This window comes from Protopterus annectens, chromosome 4.part1 (assembly GCF_019279795.1).
Source record: "Protopterus annectens isolate FY-2018-M chromosome 4.part1, PAN1.0, whole genome shotgun sequence".
Taxonomy (NCBI): domain Eukaryota; kingdom Metazoa; phylum Chordata; order Ceratodontiformes; family Protopteridae; genus Protopterus; species Protopterus annectens.
The window spans coordinates 187,028,761-187,052,480 of record NC_056734.1 but is presented as its reverse complement, the minus strand read 5'-3'; the positions used below and the strand labels follow the sequence as shown (position 1 = coordinate 187,052,480).

At 42.2% G+C, this 23,720-nt stretch overlaps 1 protein-coding gene across 3 annotated transcripts in view; it reads right to left on the bottom strand.

Annotated features, from left to right (window-relative positions):
- The window catches only part of GOLIM4 (golgi integral membrane protein 4), a 2,181,480-nt gene that overhangs the window by 1,140,190 nt on the left and 1,017,570 nt on the right, over positions 1–23,720 (bottom strand). For all 3 annotated transcript variants that reach the window (XM_044070089.1, XM_044070090.1, XM_044070091.1), the window contains exon 5: positions 4,170–4,320. In XM_044070089.1, coding sequence (XP_043926024.1) covers positions 4,170–4,320 — 151 coding nt within the window. The remainder of the gene's footprint in view (positions 1–4,169; positions 4,321–23,720) is intronic.

Here is a 23,720-nt window from a genome sequence, read left to right as displayed (position 1 = left end):
CAAGTTAAACCTATTAAAAGAAAGTGAAGCAATGTATATAAATGATTTTCATGCAGCCAAAACCACTCAACACAGCACCTACTGCACATAGATAAAGCTTATCACATACAACTACATTCACCACACAGAATAACTAAACAAACAAAAAAAACAGATTATTTGAAATCATGCATAGAAAGTATATATAAAGTGGATTAGTTAAGCATGTTAATATATACCCCCGCCACATATACACTACTCTATGTTAGAAAATGTTTGTGACTATTTATATAAAATAATAGAAATACTTACAAGTAACAATAATATTAATATATACATACTATCTCACATACTGTCAATACACCCTCTGCCACATATAGTCTACTCTCTATGTTTAAAAATAATGCTAGACAGAATTAAAATAAAATAATAAAGGGACTTCTAAGTAATAATAATAACATATATACACTATTTTAGGCAGTATAGAAAAGGTATTTTGATAAAGTATAAAAATGTGTTTGTTTTACCTTGTATTTGATGATGAACTGCAATAGATGCCAAAACTGAACACCTGTGAAAAAGCTATTTAGGCAAGATAGAAAATGAGGACAACATTACTTTTCTTTAATTGTTTTACTATTTTTGCCCTTTGAAGACCAGCCATTTTTTGCTGCTTGTCTCTTAAAGCTGACAAAAGTCCAATCTATATTGTCTGATTGATCAAAAAGTTTATTTTTCTGAAAAAAGTCCACTGCATCTTCTAGAGAATTATAAGTTTTCTGACCTTCTGCTAAAAGGATCCTAACACTTGCTGGAAAAATTAGTTGCGTTTTAATGTTTACCTTCTTTAAGTCTTTTATGAATTAAATATGTTTTCCTTTTGGTCATAACAGATGCAGTATAGTCATTGTCAAACCTGACAGTGTTATTTATTTTTATCGCAGAATTAACCCAAGCAGTCTTCAGTACCAGGTTTTTGTCTTGGAGAGGGAGAAATTTTACAATAACAGATCTGGGGACCCAAGGATTTTTCTTCAAAGAAGTTGAAAGAGATGTATGGGCTTTCTCCATACCAAAAGAGAGAGCTACTGGTAGAATTGGAAGTTTAGGCATCCAGTTAAAAACTGCAGCATGTTGTCTTCTATCTTTTCTGGTGGTTCCATATATTCTAATCCTATTTCTTTTAGATCTACTTTCTATGTCCTCAATTTTTCCATAAGCAAAGTATTTTGTTTTAACAGGAATTCTGTGTGATTCTCACTCTCTTCCATTCTGCTATCCAGGTCATTTGATGTGTCTTCTATTGCGGATATCTGAAGAGATTATTGTTTTATGATCTCTTTTAACATTTCTGTTTCTTGGAATCTTCTTTTATATTGTCCATTTTGAACTCAAGTTTATCAAATTTAACAGAAAGCTCCTGGATACTGCCTGTTATAGGCTGTAGTTCCTTTTTTTTACCAAACTGTCTTGAGAGTTCACTTTTGAGTGGCTCATTTCTGTCACAACAGTCATTAAAACTTCTGACAGCAAAAATCAAAGAAAAAACATAACTTGATTTTTCTTTCAAATACTTGTCCAAGTTTGTTTAAAAGACTCAAAATGTATAAGAAACTAAGTTTTTGTTAAGTTTGTATAATAAAATCCTGTCAGAAGAAAAAAAAATGAAAGCAGAACTAAGACTTTTGTGCTGTTAACCGTTTGCAATCTTGGCCATGCCCCTTGTGTTATGGAACATTTTGAGAGAGTTTTAAGTCTTTTGGGGATTTAAAATGAATACGGACAAAACAAAACTTATAGCTGTAAAACTATGCACCCTCATACAAACTAGTTCCGCAATAGTCATATTTATGGGAAAATTATAACACAAAGTATTTAGGAATATGGATTAAAATGCTTCTGTTGTGGCAGGGCAGCTAAGAATATGTGGGAATAGGCTAAACAAATGATACCACAAAAATTGAGAAACTGGAAGCTCTTTTTTATGGATATGGACAGTAACATACAAGCGGTGAAAAATTATTTACTCCCTTTACTTTTACATACAAGTCAGGGGCGGCCACGGTGGTGCAGCGGTTAGCGTTGTTGCCTCACAGCAAGAGGCTCTCTGGTTCGATCCTCGGCTGGGTTGCCTTCTGTGCATGTCCTCCCTGTGGTTGCATGGGTTTCCTCCGGGTGCTCCGGTTTCCTTCCACATCCCAAAGACATGCTGTAGGTGGATTGGACGCTCTAAATTGGCACTAAGTATGAGTGTGTGCGTGCCTTCAGTGGAAGGTTGGGCGCCGGGCTGGCAACTCGACACTGTAAAACTCTACTGCCAATCATGAGCGGACAGGTGATCTGCCGTGGTGACCCCTAACTGGGATAAAGCCGGAAGAAGACTTTTACATACAAGTCAGGTGTATTTTTATCAGCCAGAAGAAAAGTTATGGGCATTAATCAATAAAGAGTTGAAAGAATTTATCTGGGAGGAGAAGAGAACAAGAGTTAAGTGGGACAAGTTGATTCTCTTAATAGAACAAGGTGATTTAGGATTACCTGATTTGAAGGGATATTTTAGAGCTACACAGTTAAGGCTCATACATAACATAAGTATAATGTTATAATTCAAAGTAAAAAAGGGATGATGATGAAAAAGAGGGCAAGTTCAAGAAGTAAGGAGAGAATAGGATTTTTGAAGAAGACCCTTAAGGAGAATAGTAACAACCATACCGAATATTATATTCATAAAGTAGCAGATAGTATTTTAAGAACTAAGTCAACATGACAAAAGAAAAGGAGATTTTGCCAATAGGGATGACTACAAGTAGGGGTACTGAACATAAGTGGGGAAAGGGCTGGAATTTACTGGAGAAAACTGTCAAAAGAACCAAAGTATTGGGAGGAAATAACTAGGGAGGGAAAGGTAATAGAGGTGGATAAGGCCAAAATGTTGTTTGGACTACAGGCTAGATATTACCTTCCCCACCAGTGATTGATATCAGAGTATAGGCAAAAAGAAAGGTTTAGGGAGGTCCTAAGTGAAAGATCTACTCTGGTACTGTCTTTAGCTGAACTGAAGCGGCTGTTAAATAATTTATAATTAGTATGTCATATAAAACATTGCAGGATGATAACTATAAGAATCAATCAGAAGAGGTTAGAAAACATTGGGAAGAGAGACTCAAAAACCAATTTACACGGGAACAACAGGAGTACATATGTATGGCTCCCAAGTATGCAACAAAGTCCAGAAGGTTTAGAGTTTTTGCTTGAAAGCATGTGCATAGGCATTTTTATACCACTAGCAAACTTCAGAGAATTTTTATTCAGGTAAATAACAAATGTTAGAGTTGCCATGGGGAAAAAGAGTTAATTGATACATATGTTTTGGGAGTATAATTAGTTGGCCGATTTAAAAAATTCCTTACAGAAACCCTATTCAGAAATATTGGGTCAGCACATGGCTGTAACCAAGGAAATGTTTCTTTTGAGCTGTGACACAGGATCTGAATTGCCTAGACATAGTAAGGCTTTTAAAGCTAATTCTGCTGCTGCCAAAAAAATCAATAACTAGGAAATGGAAATCAAAGTTTAAACCAACTGTATTTGAAGCACTGAATGTTATAAAAGTGATAAAAGAACTCAAAAGAGGGATCCTAAAAAAAGAAGGAGCAAATTACATAAGACATAAATGGAAATTATGGGAACAATACATGCAGAATAATGTTCAAGAGGAGGAGGAATGAGGTTTAAAGGAAGGCAGGACATGAGCAAATTATGTAATGTTGGACCGATGGTAGTAATAAAGAAAGAAAGAAAAGATATGTGATGTATAATGCACATAAAAGGAAAAAAATGTTAATGTGATTTGTTTTCTGTTAATGTGCACATAAAAGGAAAAAATGTTAATGTGATTTGTTTTCTCTTAATGTCCATGTCGTAATAATAAAGGTGTTAAAAAGAAGAAATACATCTAAATTAATCTTCTTAAGCAAGGGCAAGTGAACAGCTATCTCACCTCAACTGAAAGTGAATTTAATTAATTTCTCCCTTAGTAAAATATGCAGATTTGTTTTTTCATAAAAAGTTTCACAGTTCAGCTACCAATTTGTTACTTAAGTCACAGCTATGAAATGCTTACTCACTACAAACTTACAGATAATAAACACACAGTACTTGGTGCATATTTACTAAAATGCTGACGTTACCCTTTAGTTTGGAGAGATCTTGTTCCTTATCTTGCTGTAACTGCAGATACTTGAGTTTGTGATCATTACTGGTTTTGCTGTATTTGTCTTCAAGTTTTTCATGTTCTTCCTGCAACTGCGTGTACTGCTTCTTTAATTCATCAAGTTGGCTCTGAAGAACAAGCACTTAATTCATTATGCAGCAAAGATGCAGTTTAATCACAGCTGTGAAAATATACTACATAAAACTGTTACCCAGTAAAAGGGTGCTGGCAATCAAGTTACAGACTAGCTGGAAATTGGAATTAATACTTGGCATGTGCTATAAAACTGCCTTGGAGCAAACAATATCAACGGTTACATTTTTAGATGAAAAGATGCCTTGTACTTCAGACACTAGGGTACTTAGTGTTCAGTCAAACCAAACAGACTAGCTATGTTACCACTCCTTTACAAACTAAAAATGCTGCCCTTCGGGCATTTTCTAATGTAAACCTATACTAAAATTATACAATTGCACAATTTGTGAACTTCTGAAGACCAGATTGCTTATCAACTCACAATCAAGATGTTGAAAGGTAATCTAATCACTTTGTGTTTACACCAGCCAAAAAAAAATTCAGCTAACAAACAAAAGTAAACAGCTAAAACAAACTATGACTAAATTAATGGACGTTGATAAGACACCTTAGAGTTGTTGAATAAAAGTATTACCTGGGGGAAAATTTCAAAACACACTGCTTTTCTGCACTCCAGCACAGACATTACTACACAATATTCTGTCAGGCTCAGTGTTCAAATATATGGTTACTAGATGGTGGTATCATAATTATTCAGGAGTCAGTTTGTATGTGAATCACCATTGATCAACACTCGTGATCACTACAGTGCAACTGAAGTTTCTCCTACAAGGTCAAATAACCATTGTACTGGGGATTTCTCCTTCCTCCTGATGGAGCAACCTCAGAGTTGGCATACATAAGTAGTGAGGTGGCTGCAGGGTGACTTGTCCTCTTGCAAACAAACATTTTACTTTGGTTTACTATTGTTTATTCGAACGGAAAAACATTTTCTGTTCAAATAAACGAACAGTAACACCAAAAGTAAAAAAAAAACTAACGTTTACAATGTCGAACCAAATGCTCGACGCATTTGACTCGACATTATCAAAACCACCACGTGATAGCCGTATAGGAGCTGATGTAAATCAAACTCCTATACGACAAATCACGTTTTTGCAGGGGGGCAAGCCCCCCTGCACCACCACACCTCCCTACTTATATATTCTAACTCCAAGATCACACTACAGTGGGGATGTGGATGTATTTCCACTCCTCACTGTACCGCGATCTCCATGCAGATAGTCGACTTACACTTATGCGAATGCAGTAGTGCATTCGCATAAGTGGAGTCAACTGTCTGGTGCACAAATGTTTGTGCGTTTCGACATTCTGATTTTCGGCACATTGCAGCCGACAGAATGACGTTCGCACAAACAATAGTAAACCCTTTACTTTAAATTATTGACTTTTTTTCCTGAATGCTGTTAGTATTAGTATTTATGTGTTGTTCCTCATGTGTGAATGAAACTGTACAAGAATCATAAATGAGATGAAAAACTCTCAGTAAAACATAATAAAAGCATGTTTTTCTAACTTTACCTCAAGAATAGTAGCAGGGGAAGATGGAAATAAAATAATATGCACCATAACTTAATACTAGTTCCCTTCATTAACACTCTATCCTCTGTTTTCTGATTACCTCATACTTTTTCACATAGGTTCCTAGGTAGTTACTAGGCATGCAGTTCAGGAGACCAATGATAGTCTAGACCACAGCAGACAAATGAAGGTTAAGGGAATCAAACCCTGTACCACAATAAGCATTAATCCCCTGCGCTGGCTGATCTCTAGTTCTCCTCCTCACTGCTGTTGTTGAAGGTGGTGCAAAAACATGGCAGTCTTACAAATGATTTAGGTAAATGCTGCTCTAAATGAGATGGACTGGGTGATCTTTAATATAAGGCCAATAACCAACACTACAACCTAATTTTCCAGTGGCTCATGCTCAGCCTCAAAATAAAAGGCATCACTGATGACAATCAAAGCTATGCTCTAGCTGGCATCTGCTGATCTTATACCCAATTGCTGGCCTACAAGGCCCACTCACATCCAGCCTGCTCATTCATAAAGCAGGTCACTCTTAGGTGTTTTTTTTTTTTTAATTTCAGAAAAGCCAAATCAGTCCCTGCCTCTCCTTTGCACAAACAAATGCAGAGTCAAAGTGGTCTGAATAAATGCCTCCACAAGCATGCACCCCCTCACTAGCCCTCTGTAAGACATACTGAAGTTCACAAAAGCATGACGGTGGACTTGCCAGAGTGACCCCTAATCTCCTTACCCTAGCACAAGTTAACAAGCCATCTGCCACTCATCTACTCACCTCCATCATCCATCCTGTCAAGACCTCCTAGACCCAAAAAAGTAATCATATCCAAGAAGCCATCATCCATTTCTGGAGGAGCCTCTTAAAGTAAATAAAAATGGCAAAGAAAAGCACCTACATACTGACAGCTTTCTGGACCAGTTAAGGGAACTGATTCACCCCACAAATCAAAAATGCCTAAAAGTAGCAAACAGGCTAACATACTCTCCTTCTTATTTACTTTAATTTATCTATCTAGCTATGCATTTATTTTGAGGAGGGCTGAGGTGTTCTCCCCACTGTTCAGTGCTGGCTTACAACTCAAATATCAATCTGCTCACTTAGGCCACCTCTCCATGAAGTACAAAATACAGACATGTAGATACTCCTTAGCACTAGAGCATCGTGAAAAGGTCTTAGTGCATGGAGTTACAACCAGAACATCTAACGCATACTTTTGCCCCAGCATGGAATGTTTTTTCTCAGAAGTCTTCTAGGAGACTGCTTTCTGATGGCCATTCTCCTATTCAAAGTTTTCTGTAGTCAAGGTTTGCAGAGAAGATGAGAGCTCTACATATAAACTCCTTTGGCCTTCCACTTAAAAGAAGAGATATGAAGAAAAAAAAACAATCTTCAAAATGGGGCCTGGCTATAATTTCACTCTCCTTCCATTTGCAAGAAAAAACAAACATTTCCACAATGGGGTTGGTGAGTGGTTGAGAAAGCCACATGTTCCAAGAGCAACTTCCAAAAATCTACTTTTATGGTACATTATTGCATGTCCTTAATTCAACATGGCTTCAGATACAAAGATCATCAGGACAGAGGCCAAAGATGAGTACAGACAATGACCTTTATTAATGTAATGCAACTGTGGAAGAAAAATAAGACAGGAACATAAATATAGGTAGGGTTACCTGATAGCATGGTTCAGACCTACTTAAAACAGCTGCTGCTACCATACCAACCAACTCAGACAGTTTACTCACATAAGGAGCAGCTAGTAGTTTGTGGGTTGAAGATGAAATATTCTTTTCTTATGAAGTTCAGCAACTATAGAATTCATTACCCTGGTACTTGCGCTCCATTGCTCCAGAGTTCAGGAGACCTTGCAGAAGCTGCTACTTTCAAAAGGTCTGCATGGGCTGATACTTTAACTACAGCACTATTTCATTACATTGTGTATTTTCTGAAATTCATTTAACTGAAGTTAATTTTCTCTCATAATTATTAGAAATAAGATACATTCTTACCACATCAGATGCTCTATGAGGGTCTACTCCTTAACAGGTCTATAAATGGAATTATCTTTCTTTCCTTTCCTTTCCCTTGCAATTGGCATTTTCGTTTTTTCTGATGTTCCTGTGACTAGGGATACATGTGCTTTTCACCAAATCATGTTGTAGTATCACACTAGAACAACATGCCTAGGACATGATTCTGCCAAACACTCTTCATATCTTGCATAGCTTGGATCTCTGTCCTGATATTGGTCATGGAAAACTCCACGTATTTGATGCCTGAAACACCAAACCCTTTAGAAGTTCCTTTGGCTGTCAGATTATAAATCAGTATTGGCACAGATTTATGATTTTTATTTCAATGTTTTTTCACAAAACTGCACTGCATCTTAAGTGCATCCTGAAATACTGACAAGCTTTTCAAACAAATTGTGATGAGTAGCTTTACTTGTACTATAGTATGCTGTAACCTTAAGAAAATGCACAACTGAGTTCAAGTGTACTTCTGGAGTAACACATTGAGTACTGATTAATTTGAAACCATCTGAAATGCAGCTTACCTGTACTGGGTTTCCACATGGACATTATAGGGCAGTATGGCACACCCTTCATACTTTACCTACCATTGTTTTTATGAATATTTGTATGACAATACATTGACCATTTGATTAAGTAACATTTTTTTTTTTAAACAGAAAATATAAAACACAAAAAACAAAGACGTACTATTCTGTCCTTTACAGGAATTTGTTTCCTCTGCTAACAATACAACTATTACTATTAATAACATTTTCATCATCATACTGGGCAGACTACAACTTTAAGAGATCAAAGTGCATTGACAACACTACTGTGGGTGAAAAAACTGTTGTCAAGTCCATTTTGTTTCATTACATGTGCAGTAGTGGTGCTGCGGTAGCGTTGTCGCCTCACAGCAAGACGTCACGTTCGATTCTCAGCTAGAGCATCTTCTGTGTGGACACATGCGTGAATGGGCGTGCCTTCGTTGAAGGTTGTGCATCAGGGCTGGTAACTCGGCACGTAAAAATCCACTACCAAACAATAGCGGACCGTAGTTCCGCTGTGGCGACCCCTAACCGGGATAAGCCGAAAGACACAACAACAACAACATGTGCAGGTGATCAAAATGGGTATTGATCAAATCCAGCTTTCAATCATTTGCACAGCAATGGAAAAGGAAATCAAAACAGTTGTTTAATTCCTGGAATAGTGATGACATTTGTGTATGCACTTGTGAGGAAATGAGGAGTAGTGCCAGATTAGTTTTATGGAAATGTGCTTAATTCTTATAAATATGCTACTGAAGAAGGAAAGAACTGGTTGCTGGAAATGAAAAGGTGGTCACTGTGATGATGAAAAGTGTGCCCTACCCAATCTGAAGTAATTCAGGAATTTATAAAATTTAAGGCACAGAAGAGAAACAAAACTCTCAATCTATACCAAAACAAAAACAGCTAAGTGGTGTGTTTTATTTGAAGCTTTCTTTGGTAAGCAAAGTTTTGTACTGCTGTTCTTTTTGGCTGGATGCAAGCTTTGTGCAAGCTGTTCAATTCAGTTTTATGATATGATGTATTTTCAGCAACTTTTATTTCATCGATGCTTTGCCAAAGATGGCCGCCACCTATTATCCCTGGGGTTCCAGATCCTGGCCAAGGCTCTTGCCTCCTCCATTGTGCCTTTTTTAGGCTATGCCCCAAAGACAAATCTTCCAACATAAAAGATCTGTCAAAAGCAAATTGAAGGTCATGCTGCTTAACGCTAAGAGCCTTAACCTGCAAATGCACTCAATGGAGGCTCTCCTCACACTGGAAGACACTGATGTCTGTACAGTCACGAAAACTTGGTTCAGGACTGCAGAGAGCACCCCTGCCTTACCAGGCTATACCTCATTCCACACTTTCTGGCCCCAAAATGAGGTCGGAAAAACTAATGGTGGTGGAGTTTCTATCTTCATTAAGGACAGGCACACCTCCAGACTGGTTTGCCAGCATGACGCACTGGAATTACTTCAAGTGCAACTGAAAGTTGGCAAGACACCCATCCAAGTTATAGACAGCTATAAACCCCCCCTCCATGACTCAGGACACCCACTCCTCCTACCTTGACCTACTTGACTCCATCAAGGTAGCCCCTAACACCCTGATCCTTGGTGACTTCAACTACCCCACCATAGACTGGGTGAACTATTCCTGCACTAATGCACTCACCCAATGATTCCTTGACTTCATCAATTCTAACACACTAGACCAGCTCATCTCATCTCCCACACGGGGAGATAACATTCTGGACTTGGTTCTCACCAACATGGGTGACCGCTACACCACTCCCATAGTATGTTCTTCCCTGGTGAGATCAGCTCATCGGTCTGTCTCATTCAAAGTTTCTACCCCAGCCATAACCAGGCTAAAAAATTTCTCAAATGCTGACTACAACCTCCTAAGGGAGGGTATTAGTAGCTTCACACCATCACCCCCCTCACAGGATGCAGACAAATATGCTGAACAATACACTAATGCAGTTTACAAGGACCTGTACAACTACATGGACTCAGCCATACCCAACAGAACTAAAACCTGCTCCTCAAGGAATCACAAACCTGTCTGGTGGACATCCTCTATCAACAGGCTTTACAACAAAAGGAAGAAACTGTTGTCCAAGGGTAAAAAGGAACAAATTCCAAACCGGAAAAACTCCCCCCGCAGCCTCAACAAGCAAATTAGATCACTAGTGAAAACCCCCAAAGCCAATTATGAACTGAAACTAGACTCCAAAACAAAGGGAAACCACAAAGCCTTCTTCAGCTACATCAGGAACCTCCATGGCAAAGCCCAGGTTTGTTCCGAATTAGTACTTAATAATGGTATCACTTACACTGATCCTGCTGACTTTTCCAACCTGCTAGCTAACAGGTTCAGGGCAAACTTCACCCCCCCATCGCCCATTCAACATCCGCGATACTTGTCCCACATCTCACATCTCCATAGAACAAGTATTAAAGGCCCTATCCAAGGAAAAGAACACAGCTTCCATGGGACCTCATAGCATCCCAGGCTGTATTCTACACTACCTGCAGCAAGAACTAGCTTCACTACTGAGCACCTTATTCAACCACAGCCTAATTACAGGTTTCATTCCAGCAGACTGGAGAACTACCATTGTCATCCCCTTGCACAAAGGTGGTGCCACTACTGACCTGGGAAACTATCGCCCCATTAGCTTGACAAGTCTGATCTGTAAAGCTATGGAGCGTATTATTATGGATCTCATAAACAAGGACATAGGCAATCTCCAAGCATTTGACCCTTACCAATTCAGATTTGTCAGGGGCAGATCTTGTCTGTTGAACCTGGTTGACTTCTTTGAGACTGTCACCAAGGCCCCGGATGAGGGTCAGTACACACAGCTTTTCTTGACTTGGCCAGGCGTCATCGAAAAGCTAACTCAGCTTGGCGTAAATCCCTACCTCATCACATGGGTGGCCACCTGGCTCACTGATAGGACCCACAAGGTCAAAATAGGTGCCACCACCTCCAGCGGCAGACATGTCACTAGTGGTGTTCCCCGGGGATCTGTCGTGGGACCCCCTACTGTTTGGCACCTACTTCTCAGAGTTCCAGGCAAAGACAAAGGGCCTGTAGCTGACCAGTTTTATGGAAGACTGTAAGTTGGGTGCTGTCGTTGAATTCCCAAATGATGTTAACATACTGCAGGAGGGTCTCACAGTAACAAATGACTGGTGCCAAAGTCATGGCCTTAAGTTAAATGCAAAAAAAATATTATCATACCATTCAGCAAAAACACAGCCCTTACTGATTACCACATCAAAGGCAACCCTCTAAGCATACAACCTGTGGTGAGAGACCTGGGTACTCAGGTTGACATCAATCTCACATTCAACCATCATGTAGCGGCAGAGATCAGGAAAGCCTTTTACTTGCTTCATCTCACAAGTAAAGGTTGCATCCAGAAAAAAGAATGTTATTACCTCTCTGTACTCCTCCCTCATTAGGCCTATAATTGAATATAACACTCTGCCTGCAAAATGCAATGACTGGAGCTAGGCACTTTGTGAATACCCTGGGCGCAGTAGATAAGCCAAAGGGCAGTGCAGAGAACTGACAGTGCATGTAGCCTCCTCTGAAGCGTAGGTATCTTCTGCAAGATTCCCTTATTGGGATGTGCAGGTAGATTTCCTTTAAATCCAGTGTTGCCAACCAGGCATTTTTGCCTAGCATGGGAAGCAGCTGATGAAGACTTAGCATTTTGAATTTTGGGATTACCAAAAAGGTTTTTAGGATAGATAGGTCCAGGATAGGATGCCAGGAATGGTCTTTCCTGGGTACCAGGAAAAGTTTTGAGTAGAAACCTTGCCCCCATTCTTCTTCTGGAACAGGTTGAATAGCCCTGATGCTTAGAAGAGAGAGAGCTTGCTTTTGAGCCAATGCCCACTGATATGGGGGTAGGTCTGGCCAACCGTTTGGGGTTGGCAAGGAGTGGAAGAGCAATCTGTACCCTTGGGAAACTATATTTAAAACCCATGTGTCTTGGGTAATGAGTTCCCAGTTTTTTGCAAGCAGGGCGATCTTTCCCCCTAAAGGAACAGTCAGTTGAGCAGGGCTTGGAAGGTTTAAAGTTAAGTCACTGTGACAGTTTACCATAGGAGGGGTGTCTTACTACTCCCAGCTTTGGAAGTGTGAGCCCCCTACTGCTTAGGCCTGTGAGTACCTTGGGACTGAAGCCTGGGTGTTCTGCTGGTTCTGAGTTTGGACTGAGAAAGCCTGGAAGAACCAGTAAAGGACCAATTCTTAGAGGGCCAGTGCCTACTAAATCTGGGAGGCTATACCTGCAGGAAATCTTTAACAGTTTGCATAGATTTCGCTTTTTCCTCCATCTTAAGTACTTTTTCTACTTTGCTGCCAAACAGGCAGTCTTGGTTTAAGGGAGCATCCAATAATTTAGCTTTAACATGATCTGGCAAAGATTGCTCCTTAAGCCAAGCATGCCTTCTAAGTACAGACCCAGTGACAGCAGCCTTGCAAGATGCCTCTAATGAATCAAAACCACATTGCAAAGTATGTTTTCCAACTTGTTCAGTAGAATACATTAAATCCTGTAATTTTTTATTTTCAGCACAGTCAGGAATCAACATCATTTTCTGTTTAAGCAATCCAATAATATGCTGCTGATACTTTAACATATGAAGCTTGCAGTTTAAGGCCCTAATGGCCAAAGTTGAAGAAGTGTATACCTTCTTACCCCATCTGTCCAGGGCCCTGGAACCTCTATCAGAGGGGGTAGGGTTTTTGGCAGTAGTAGCCTTAATGCCTTTGGGTTCCTGCGAAATGGTCTTAGGATCCGCAGCAGGATTAATAAAGAGGAACTTGTGAGAATCAGGTACCCTATAATACCTGTCAGGTTTTCTGGGAGCCGGAGGTAAAGAGTCAGGGGCCAGGCGAGATTCCGAGAAGGCATCATCTACAATGTCCAGAACAAGAGGGATAGCTAAAGGCCTATGTTGAGGTAGGAGTAAGAATTCCCTAAGCCTCTTTTTGGAGTCAAAGTAATCCTGGCTTTCCCAGCGGAAATGCTCCCTAAGAGTATGTAAGGTTTCACCAAAAGAGAAATCCTATGGAGGGGAAGCAGAGGGAATGGAGTCCTCTGCATCAGAATCCTCATAGGTAGCTAAGGGCAATTCCTAGTCATCAGAGAAAACAGAAATTTCAGAGTCCTGATCAGAAGAATCAGAAGGAAAATCAATTCTAGGTCTCGATGGAGAAGGGTGGCTACCTCTGATTAGAGTAATAAGGTCTTCAGCCATTCTTATCATTAATTTTTTAGGCATAGGGGTCTGACCATACCATCTGGGCATCAGTTTTCCAGGCATGGATCGAGTTTTAAGCCTTGAAGAAGAAGATGGCGTTGGTTGAATATGCAAGTCAGTAGGCCTGAATACAACCTCAGAAGCCGGTGCCTGCACAGCGTCTCCGGACCCATCCAAGGTAGAGACATCCGTAGGTTCCACAGTCGAAGAAGCATCTCGCAGCATACCGGACTCCGAATGGGTCTCAGTAGAGGCCTGCGAATCTGAAGTAGCGGGTATCAGGGGCTGCGAAAGCGCCTCACTGAGTACTGGCGAACTGGCCAGTAGCTTAGGAGAAACGTTGTCGGCAGCTTTGGACCTATGTGGTCTGTCTCTGTCTTTATCTTTGCGTTTTTTCAGAATGTCAGTAGTCGGGTGGCTTACTGAAGCCATTTCTGGATAACTGAACTGGGTACCAAAATATTTAGATGCGGCGATGAATAGTTCGAGGTTTGAATAAGGCACAAAACCGACAGCGAGGTACGTCGTGGTCTGGGCCTAAGCAAGGAATGCAGTACGAATGAAAATCTTTATGAGGTACTTGCTTTCCACAAGAAATACAATTGTTAACTTTTGCTGACATAGGTTTAGAGCAAGAAAAAGGATCCCTAATGGGGTACTTAGTTTTTTTGAAGACGTCGGTTCTGAAATTCAAAAACTAAAATTTCAGGAGTCGGCCGACCAGCACTTGCAGACTGCTTCTGCTTAAGGCACGGCATGGCAAAAAAGACTGATGTAATGGCGTCAGCTGCATGCTTTTTATACCCCTGACATCATGGAAGAAGAGACAGCAACTGACGCAAGACTTTGATAATCAGGCCGACTGAGGGCTACCTGCAAGCAGATAACCCAAATGTAATGACTGCAACAGTGAAACACGAAGAACATCTAAGCGGTTAGTTTGAGGGCCTGAATGTTGGGGTGTTGAATCCTGATGGGTGACAGAGGAGATCCCGAGTAGGCTTCGGTTCCCATGGACAATAATGAATGCGAGTCCGTAGAAAGGGGAACCATACTTGCTGAGGCCAAAGGGGGCAATGAGGATTACTGAGCTCTTCACTCGACTTGCTCTCTGCAGAAATTTTGGAAGTGAGGGCACAGGATGGTAAGCATAAAGTAGTCCCACAGGCCAAGCATGCATCAGATCATCTCTTGGTGACTCCCACTGAGGGGAGATAAGAGCGAAGTACTTGCTGCACTTGTTGTTGAGGGGGCGCAGTAAATAGGTCGCAGCAAGTTTGGCCCCAACACGGGAAGATCATCTCCTCTACCAACTGACTGACTGACCACTCGTGAGCAACAGAATGGATCTGCCTAGTTTGTCTGCAAGCATGTTGGTCTTCCCTGGAATGTGCGTTACAATTAGAAAGTGGTCTGATGAGATCACCCATTTCCAAACCATCATAGCCTCTCTGCAAAGGGGATAAGATAGAGTTCTTCTTTGCTTGTTGATGTATCTAACTTCAGACATAAAGTTGGTCTGAAAAGAAAAAGTCCCCAAAGGGAAGAGCATCTTGAAACTCCTGCAGTGCTAATAGAACTACTCTCATCTACAGGACACTGATATGCAACTTTGTCTTTTGGGGGGGACCACATGCCTTGGACAGTTCTTCCCAATAAATGCCCCTCCCCCCACACCCTAGTTGAGAAGTGTCTGTGGTCACTGTGGCTACTGGGTTGGGGAGAACAAAGGGTTTGCCCAGAAAAAGATCATCGGCTTGTATCCACCAGCGAATGTGCTGCTTGCAAATTAGGGTGAGCTTTACTTGAAACAGCAGAAGGGTTGATATAGAATGGACTACTGTACAGCTAGAGTCCACTGGAGAGCCCGCATAAAGAAGCATGCTAAAGGAAGAACTACTGCTGCTGCCACTGAACTTAGTGCTTGGAGTACCAACCTTGCTGGAGGAGATGAGTGGGTAAGGATAGTCTGAACCAGGTTTCTGACAGAAATAACATGGTGAAGAGGCAAAGATTCTACCTGCATTGTAAGTTTTGAGGAAGAAGAGAAAAAGTACAGTTGTGTACACTTACATAAATGTAGATGTTCGAGTGTACACATTGTTGAGTTGCAATTTGAAATATTCAAATTTACCCCATACTTGGACAATTTGGCTGATTCAGGTGGACAGTAAGGAATTGCTACTTCAGCACCTGACGTTTCTAAAGAGACTCCTAACTTCTCTGGGGTATACCATCAATGAAAATAAATCACATTTGGTACCCAGCCAAAAGATTCCTGGGAACAAGCTTGAACACAACTTCCCAGATGGCATTCCTCACTCCAGAAAAGCGGGTTTATTTGACAAATTACTTCAAACTACTGGCCACCCAAACCCAGCTATCTGCAAGCCCTAGGGTTCATGGTCTCATGCATTCTACTAATTCCATATGCAAGACTGCATATTTGGAAACTTCAATGGTACTTAAAAAGTCTTTGGTGTCAACATTCTCAGGACCTGGAAACAGTGATTCCTATCATTCCTTGCCTAAGGACAGAGTTCCTCTGGTGGGCAGAGGCTTGCAACCACAACAAGGGACTCCCTTTCACTCAACCCCCCGCAGCCCAAACCCTGACAACAGACAGATCAGACTATGCATGGGGGCTCACATGGCAGGCAAATGCATTCAAGGCAAATGGAGCCCAGGAGAAACTCACCTGCATATCAATCAAAAAGAAATGTTAGCTGTACAGAATCCACGGACAGCCTTCAAATATGTTATCCTGCCAGGACAACTCTTGATAAAGACAGACAGCACCACAGTTATGTGATACAGAAACAAGCAGGGGAACTCATTCCTACCCACTCTGCAGGTTAGCCATGGCTCTGTGGAACACAGCTTGAGCAATCAAGTGCACCTGCAAGCTCAATTCCTGCCAGGCAAACAAAATTCACTGGCAGATGACTTAGGCAGAAATCTAATGGACCCACACGAGTGGAAACTGGAACCCAACTCATTGAAACTTCTAATACACAGGTGGGGGACACCAGAGGTGGACCTCTTTGCTTCTCCCAAAAACCATCAACTGAGCAAATTTTGCACCAGAAATCCCTACAGCCAAGCATGGAAAGTGGATGCCCTATCCTTTACATGGGAAAACCTCTCAATTTATGCCTTTCCCCCTCTGCCCCTCCTTTCAAAAGTACTACTCAAGATCAAACAGGACAGGCCAAGGACAATCCTTATTGCACCAGAATGGCCGCGCCAGCACTGGTACCCACACTCCTATTCAGTCTGACAGTAGTGCCACCCTGGCACCTACATCAGACCCCCTTCTCATCAGAGAAAACAGAAATTTCAGAGTCCTGATCAGAAGAATCAGAAGGAAAATCAATTCTAGGTCTCGATGGAGAAGGGTGGCTACCTCTGATTAGAGTAATAAGGTCTTCAGCCATTCTTATCATTAATTTTTTAGGCATAGGGGTCTGACCATACCATCTGGGCATCAGTTTTCCAGGCATGGATCGAGTTTTAAGCCTTGAAGAAGAAGATGGCGTTGGTTGAATATGCAAGTCAGTAGGCCTGAATACAACCTCAGAAGCCGGTGCCTGCACAGCGTCTCCGGACCCATCCAAGGTAGAGACATCCGTAGGTTCCACAGTCGAAGAAGCATCTCGCAGCATACCGGACTCCGAATGGGTCTCAGTAGAGGCCTGCGAATTTGAAGTAGCGGGTATCAGGGGCTGCGAAAGCGCCTCACTGAGTACTGGCGAACTGGCCAGTAGCTTAGGAGAAAAGTTGTCGGCAGCTTTGGACCTATGTGGTCTGTCTCTGTCTTTATCTTTGCGTTTTTTCAGAATGTCAGTAGTCGGGTGGCTTACTGAAGCCATTTCTGGATAACTGAACTGGGTACCAAAATATTTAGATGCGGCGATGAATAGTTCGAGGTTTGAATAAGGCACAAAACCGACAGCGAGGTACGTCGTGGTCTGGGCCTAAGCAAGGAATGCAGTACGAATGAAAATCTTTATGAGGTACTTGCTTTCCACAAGAAATACAATTGTTAACTTTTGCTGACATAGGTTTAGAGCAAGAAAAAGGATCCCCAATGGGGTACTTAGTTTAGTTGAAGACTTCGGATCTGAAACTCGAAAACGAAAATTTCAGGAGTCGGCCGACCAGCACTTGCAGACTGCTTCTGCTTAAGGCACGGCATGGCAAAAAAGACTGATGTAATGGCGTCAGCTGCATGCTTTTTATACCCCTGACATCATGGAAGAAGAGACAGCAACTGACGCAAGACTTTGATAATCAGGCCGATTGAGGGCTACCTGCAAGCAGATAACCCAAATGTAATGACTGCAACAGTGAAACACGAAGAACATCTAAGCGGTTAGTTTGAGGGCCTGAATGTTGGGGTGTTGAATCCCTGATGGGTGACAGAGGAGATCCCGAGTAGGCTTCGGTTCCCATGGACAATAATGAATGCGAGTCCGTAGAAAGGGGAACCATACTTGCTGAGGCCAAAAGGGGGCAATGAGGATTACTGAGCTCTTCACTCGACTTGCTCTCTGCAGAAATTTTGGAAGTGAGGGCACAGGATGGTAAGCATAAAGTAGTCCCACAGGCCAAGCATGCATCAGATCATCTCTTGGTGACTCCCACTGAGGGGAGATAAGAGCGAAGTACTTGCTGCACTTGTTGTTGAGGGGGCGCAGTAAATAGGTCGCAGCAAGTTTGGCCCCAACACGGGAAGATCATCTCCTCTACCAACTGACTGACTGACCACTCGTGAGCAACAGAATGGATCTGCCTAGTTTGTCTGCAAGCATGTTGGTCTTCCCTGGAATGTGCGTTACAATTAGAAAGTGGTCTGATGAGATCACCCATTTCCAAACCATCATAGCCTCTCTGCAAAGGGGATAAGATAGAGTTCTTCTTTGCTTGTTGATGTATCTAACTTCAGACATAAAGTTGGTCTGAAATGAAAAAGTCCCCAAAGGGAAGAGCATCTTGAAACTCCTGCAGTGCTAATAGAACTACTCTCATCTACAGGACACTGATATGCAACTTTGTCTTTTGGGGGGGACCACATGCCTTGGACAGTTCTTCCCAATAAATGCCCCTCCCCCCACACCCTAGTTGAGAAGTGTCTGTGGTCACTGTGGCTACTGGGTTGGGGAGAACAAAGGGTTTGCCCAGAAAAAGATCATCGGCTTGTATCCACCAGCTTAATGTGCTGCTTGCAAATTAGGGTGAGCTTTACTTGAAACAGCAGAAGGGTTGATATAGAATGGACTACTGTACAGCTAGAGTCCACTGGAGAGCCCGCATAAAGAAGCATGCTAAAGGAAGAACTACTGCTGCTGCCACTGAACTTAGTGCTTGGAGTACCAACCTTGCTGGAGGAGATGAGTGGGTAAGGATAGTCTGAACCAGGTTTCTGACAGAAATAACATGGTGAAGAGGCAAAGATTCTACCTGCATTGTAAGTTTTGAGGAAGAAGAGAAAAAGTACAGTTGTGTACACTTACATAAATGTAGATGTTCGAGTGTACACATTGTTGAGTTGCAATTTGAAATATTCAAATTTACCCCATACTTGGACAATTTGGCTGATTCAGGTGGACAGTAAGGAATTGCTACTTCAGCACCTGACGCTTCTAAAGAGACTCCTAACTTCTCTGGGGTATACCATCAATGAAAATAAATCACATTTGGTACCCAGCCAAAAGATTCCTGGGAACAAGCTTGAACACAACTTCCCAGATGGCATTCCTCACTCCAGAAAAGCGGGTTTATTTGACAAATTACTTCAAACTACTGGCCACCCAAACCCAGCTATCTGCAAGCCCTAGGGTTCATGGTCTCATGCATTCTACTAATTCCATATGCAAGACTGCATATTTGGAAACTTCAATGGTACTTAAAAAGTCGTTGGTGTCAACATTCTCAGGACCTGGAAACAGTGATTCCTATCATTCCTTGCCTAAGGACAGAGTTCCTCTGGTGGGCAGAGGCTTGCAACCACAACAAGGGACTCCCTTTCACTCAACCCCCCGCAGCCCAAACCCTGACAACAGACAGATCAGACTATGCATGGGGGCTCACATGGCAGGCAAATGCATTCAAGGCAAATGGAGCCCAGGAGAAACTCACCTGCATATCAATCAAAAAGAAATGTTAGCTGTACAGAATCCACGGACAGCCTTCAAATATGTTATCCTGCCAGGACAACTCTTGATAAAGACAGACAGCACCACAGTTATGTGATACAGAAACAAGCAGGGGGGGAACTCATTCCTACCCACTCTGCAGGTTAGCCATGGCTCTGTGGAACACAGCTTGAGCAATCAAGTGCACCTGCAAGCTCAATTCCTGCCAGGCAAACAAAATTCACTGGCAGATGACTTAGGCAGAAATCTAATGGACCCACACGAGTGGAAACTGGAACCCAACTCATTGAAACTTCTAATACACAGGTGGGGGACACCAGAGGTGGACCTCTTTGCTTCTCCCAAAAACCATCAACTGAGCAAATTTTGCACCAGAAATCCCTACAGCCAAGCATGGAAAGTGGATGCCCTATCCTTTACATGGGAAAACCTCTCAATTTATGCCTTTCCCCCTCTGCCCCTCCTTTCAAAAGTACTACTCAAGATCAAACAGGACAGGCCAAGGACAATCCTTATTGCACCAGAATGGCCGCTCCAGCACTGGTAACCACACTCCTATTCAGTCTGACAGTAGTGCCACCCTGGCACCTACATCAGACCCCCTTCTCTGCTGTCCCAGCATGAGGGACAGATTTTGCATCCTCAGCTGCAAACCCTGAACCTGGCAACCTGGCTTATACATCACCAGCAACCCTCAGCAAACAGGTTCTGGATGTTATCCTTGAGGCCAGGAGGCCTAGTACTAGGAAATCCTATTCAGAAAAGTGGAAAAGATACTGTTCTTGGAGCCAGTCTCAAGGAAAGTACAGAGCCGTGCCCACCTTAACTCAACTCCTACATTATCCAGCAGAGCTGCTCCACAAAGGCCAATCCTTCTCATCAATTAAGATTCATGCCTCTGCCATCTCAGTTCATTACAATACTGAGCCACCCCTCTTCTCTCACCTTCTGATCAGACAGTTCCTGAGAAGAGCTAACAATTTAAGACCCCCTAGGAGAGCTCCCACTCCTGCCTGGGACCTTAACTTTGTACTAGAAAAGCTCACGCTCCCCACTTTTGAGCTTGCTGCTACAGCAGAGTTAAAATTCCTCTCTTGGAAAACAGCCTTACTTCTAGCCATCACTTCAGCAAGAAGAGTGTCTGAGTTACAGGCCCTTATGGCTGTGGAACCCTTCATTATCTTCCATGCTGACAGGGTTTCCCTCAGGACTAACCCATCATTTATGCCCAAGGTGGTATCCAGTGTGGCTTTACACCAATCTATCCCATTTACCAACCTTTTTCCCTAATCCTCAGAATAAAGGGGAAAGCATCCTGCACTCCTTGTACGTGCACAGACAGCTCAGGTTCTACCTTGACAGGACTAAACCTTTCAGAAAATCTGACCAGCTGCTAGTCAGCTTTGCTACAGGGGCAGAGGGCAAGGTCATTTCAAAGCAAACCATTTCTGAATGGATAGCACACTGCATCCATTTCTGCTACAAACACCATTGAAAACCTACCCCACAGGGGATCAGACTTCATTCTACTAGGGCTACCTCAACCTCTACAGCATTTCTCTGGACAGTCCCTACCAGGGACATTCTGGAAGCTGCAACCTGGAGTTCGGTACACACCTTCACCAAACATTACCACTTGCCTATCTTTTCTAAATCCAGAGCTGGATTTGCCAAAGCAGTCTTACAAGGCCTGCTAGCCAGCCCTAATATTTCTTGACTGCCTCTACCCTTCCTCAACTTTGGGAAATCAACCCAAGTGTGATGACTGCAGCAGTGAAACACAACAAACATAGTACAGTTGTGTACAGTTACCATAAATGTAGATATTTGAGTGTATTCACTATTGTAGTTCTGGTTACCCTCCCCTCCAGCTCCCTGTCTTTTCTATACCTTCTACCTATCCTCTTTTTTGGCCATATCTTATGGAAATGGTACTTACATTTTACTGGAGGTGTTCCACACCATGTGATTGCTTCCTGTTTTGGGGGCTCCTGACACCTGGGGCAAGAAAAACTGATGTAATGGCGTCAGCTGCATGTTTTATACCCCTGACGACTTGACGTCATGGAAGAGGCGACAGCATCTGATGCAGAAATTCCAAGATTCTGGTATTCGGGCCGACCGAGGGCTACCTAAAGGCAGATAACCAAAGTGTGATGACTGTAGCAGTGAAACACGAAGAACATCGGTCTGTAATAGCCTCCAGATATTATACTTGGCACCCATAAATCTTGTGTTATGCTTACCCAGGCATCTAAGTGCAAACAGAATCGACCACTGACTGTCTCCAGAGCTAGAAAGTTGGGTAGCACTTCAGGAGTGCTGAAAGGGCCTGTCTAAAAAAGAATCTCTAAAGGCCTGATTCTGTGGGCCTTGTCTGCCTCTAGGGAGATATCTACCATTATAATTTCCTCCTCTGCCTCTGGAAGAATTATCCCCAAGTGAATCTTGGAAAGGTCCCTGAGATTTACAGAACCACATTTTCTTACCAGCTCTCTGGTTCCCAGAGAAGGTTTGTTAAGGTGTACAAAACTTGATCCCCATGGTAGACAGAGTCTTTCCATCTTGCTGGCTTTGGGTAAAAGTATCTTTTACTGATGGCCCAAACAAAGAAGCGCCATTGAATGTGGCGCTAATAAAAGACATCTTAAAAGGCTCTGCAAAGTTGCACAGCTGCATCCAGGTACCTTCAGCTGTGAGAGAGATTAACCTCATCTAGGTGACTGATACAGACAAAAGAGTGGCCAGTTGACAGGCTGTCCTTTTGAAATCATCAGCAGACATGGACTGTGAGAGAGTATTTGACAGTTCTTTGGTCAAATCTTTCTGAAGTCTAGTAAAATGTGCCAGATAATTTAATGACCTCAGAGTGAAGGTAGCTGAGGAAACACATACTTTCCAAATCTGTCCAATGCTCTAGACCGTCTGTTAGGTAGATGGATAGAACATGGTTTGAAGTTACTACCTACACAATACATTCTTGAATGCAGTCAGGACTGGCTAGCACAGGGTCCAACCCAATGACTCTTTAAGCATTTGGAAGACTGACCACAGACTGGAGTCCAGAAACCTTACCTGATTTATTCTTTCTGATAAGCTCTGTAAGGGAAGAGGATATTGTACTACAGATGGGGACAAACATCCTAAAGTACCTCAATGTCTCTACAAATGCCCTTACCTGCGTCTTAGTAGCTGAGGAAGCCATTCTTAAATGGCCTCCACCTTGGTGGGACTCTAGTGAATATTTACCATCTCCTACTCTATGACACACATAAAACATTTCTGCCATTCCAGCCTGACCCCTAAACTCCTTAATAGCTAACCTTGCCCTTTTTAATTTGCTCATCACCTCACCAAAATGTTCTTGCCAGGACAGGTTGCATATTGGAATATCATCCAGCTAAGCAACAGCATATTCCCCAGCTCATGCTAGGATGCCATCTACCAATCTCTGGAAAGTTGATGGGGCATTCTTTATCCCAAAGAACATCTCAATGAACTTGTATTACCAAAAATGGGTCACAAAAATGCACCTTTCCCTTGCTAAAAGTATCAAGAGTACCTGTCAGAAACCCTTGGTCATGTCAACAGTAGTTATATATTTAGCCCCACCTGCGGCAAAGCTTCAGCTGTCCTGTGAATGAGGTAAGCATCTGACATGGTGCAAATATTCAGTATCCTATCTCCTGGGAGGCTTAATGCAGAGGCGCTAGAGAGGTTTTGTGCTTTTATTAAAGGATATATTGCTGGCTTTGTTGTTTGAAAATCTTTTGTACTATATTTGGTGGTTTTGGATTAAGTATCCTATAGTCTGCACAGAACATGATGCTGTCACACTTCTTTGGCACCAGCACTACAGATGAGCCCCAGAGACTAGTGGACTCCTGGATTAATCCTAGATCCAATA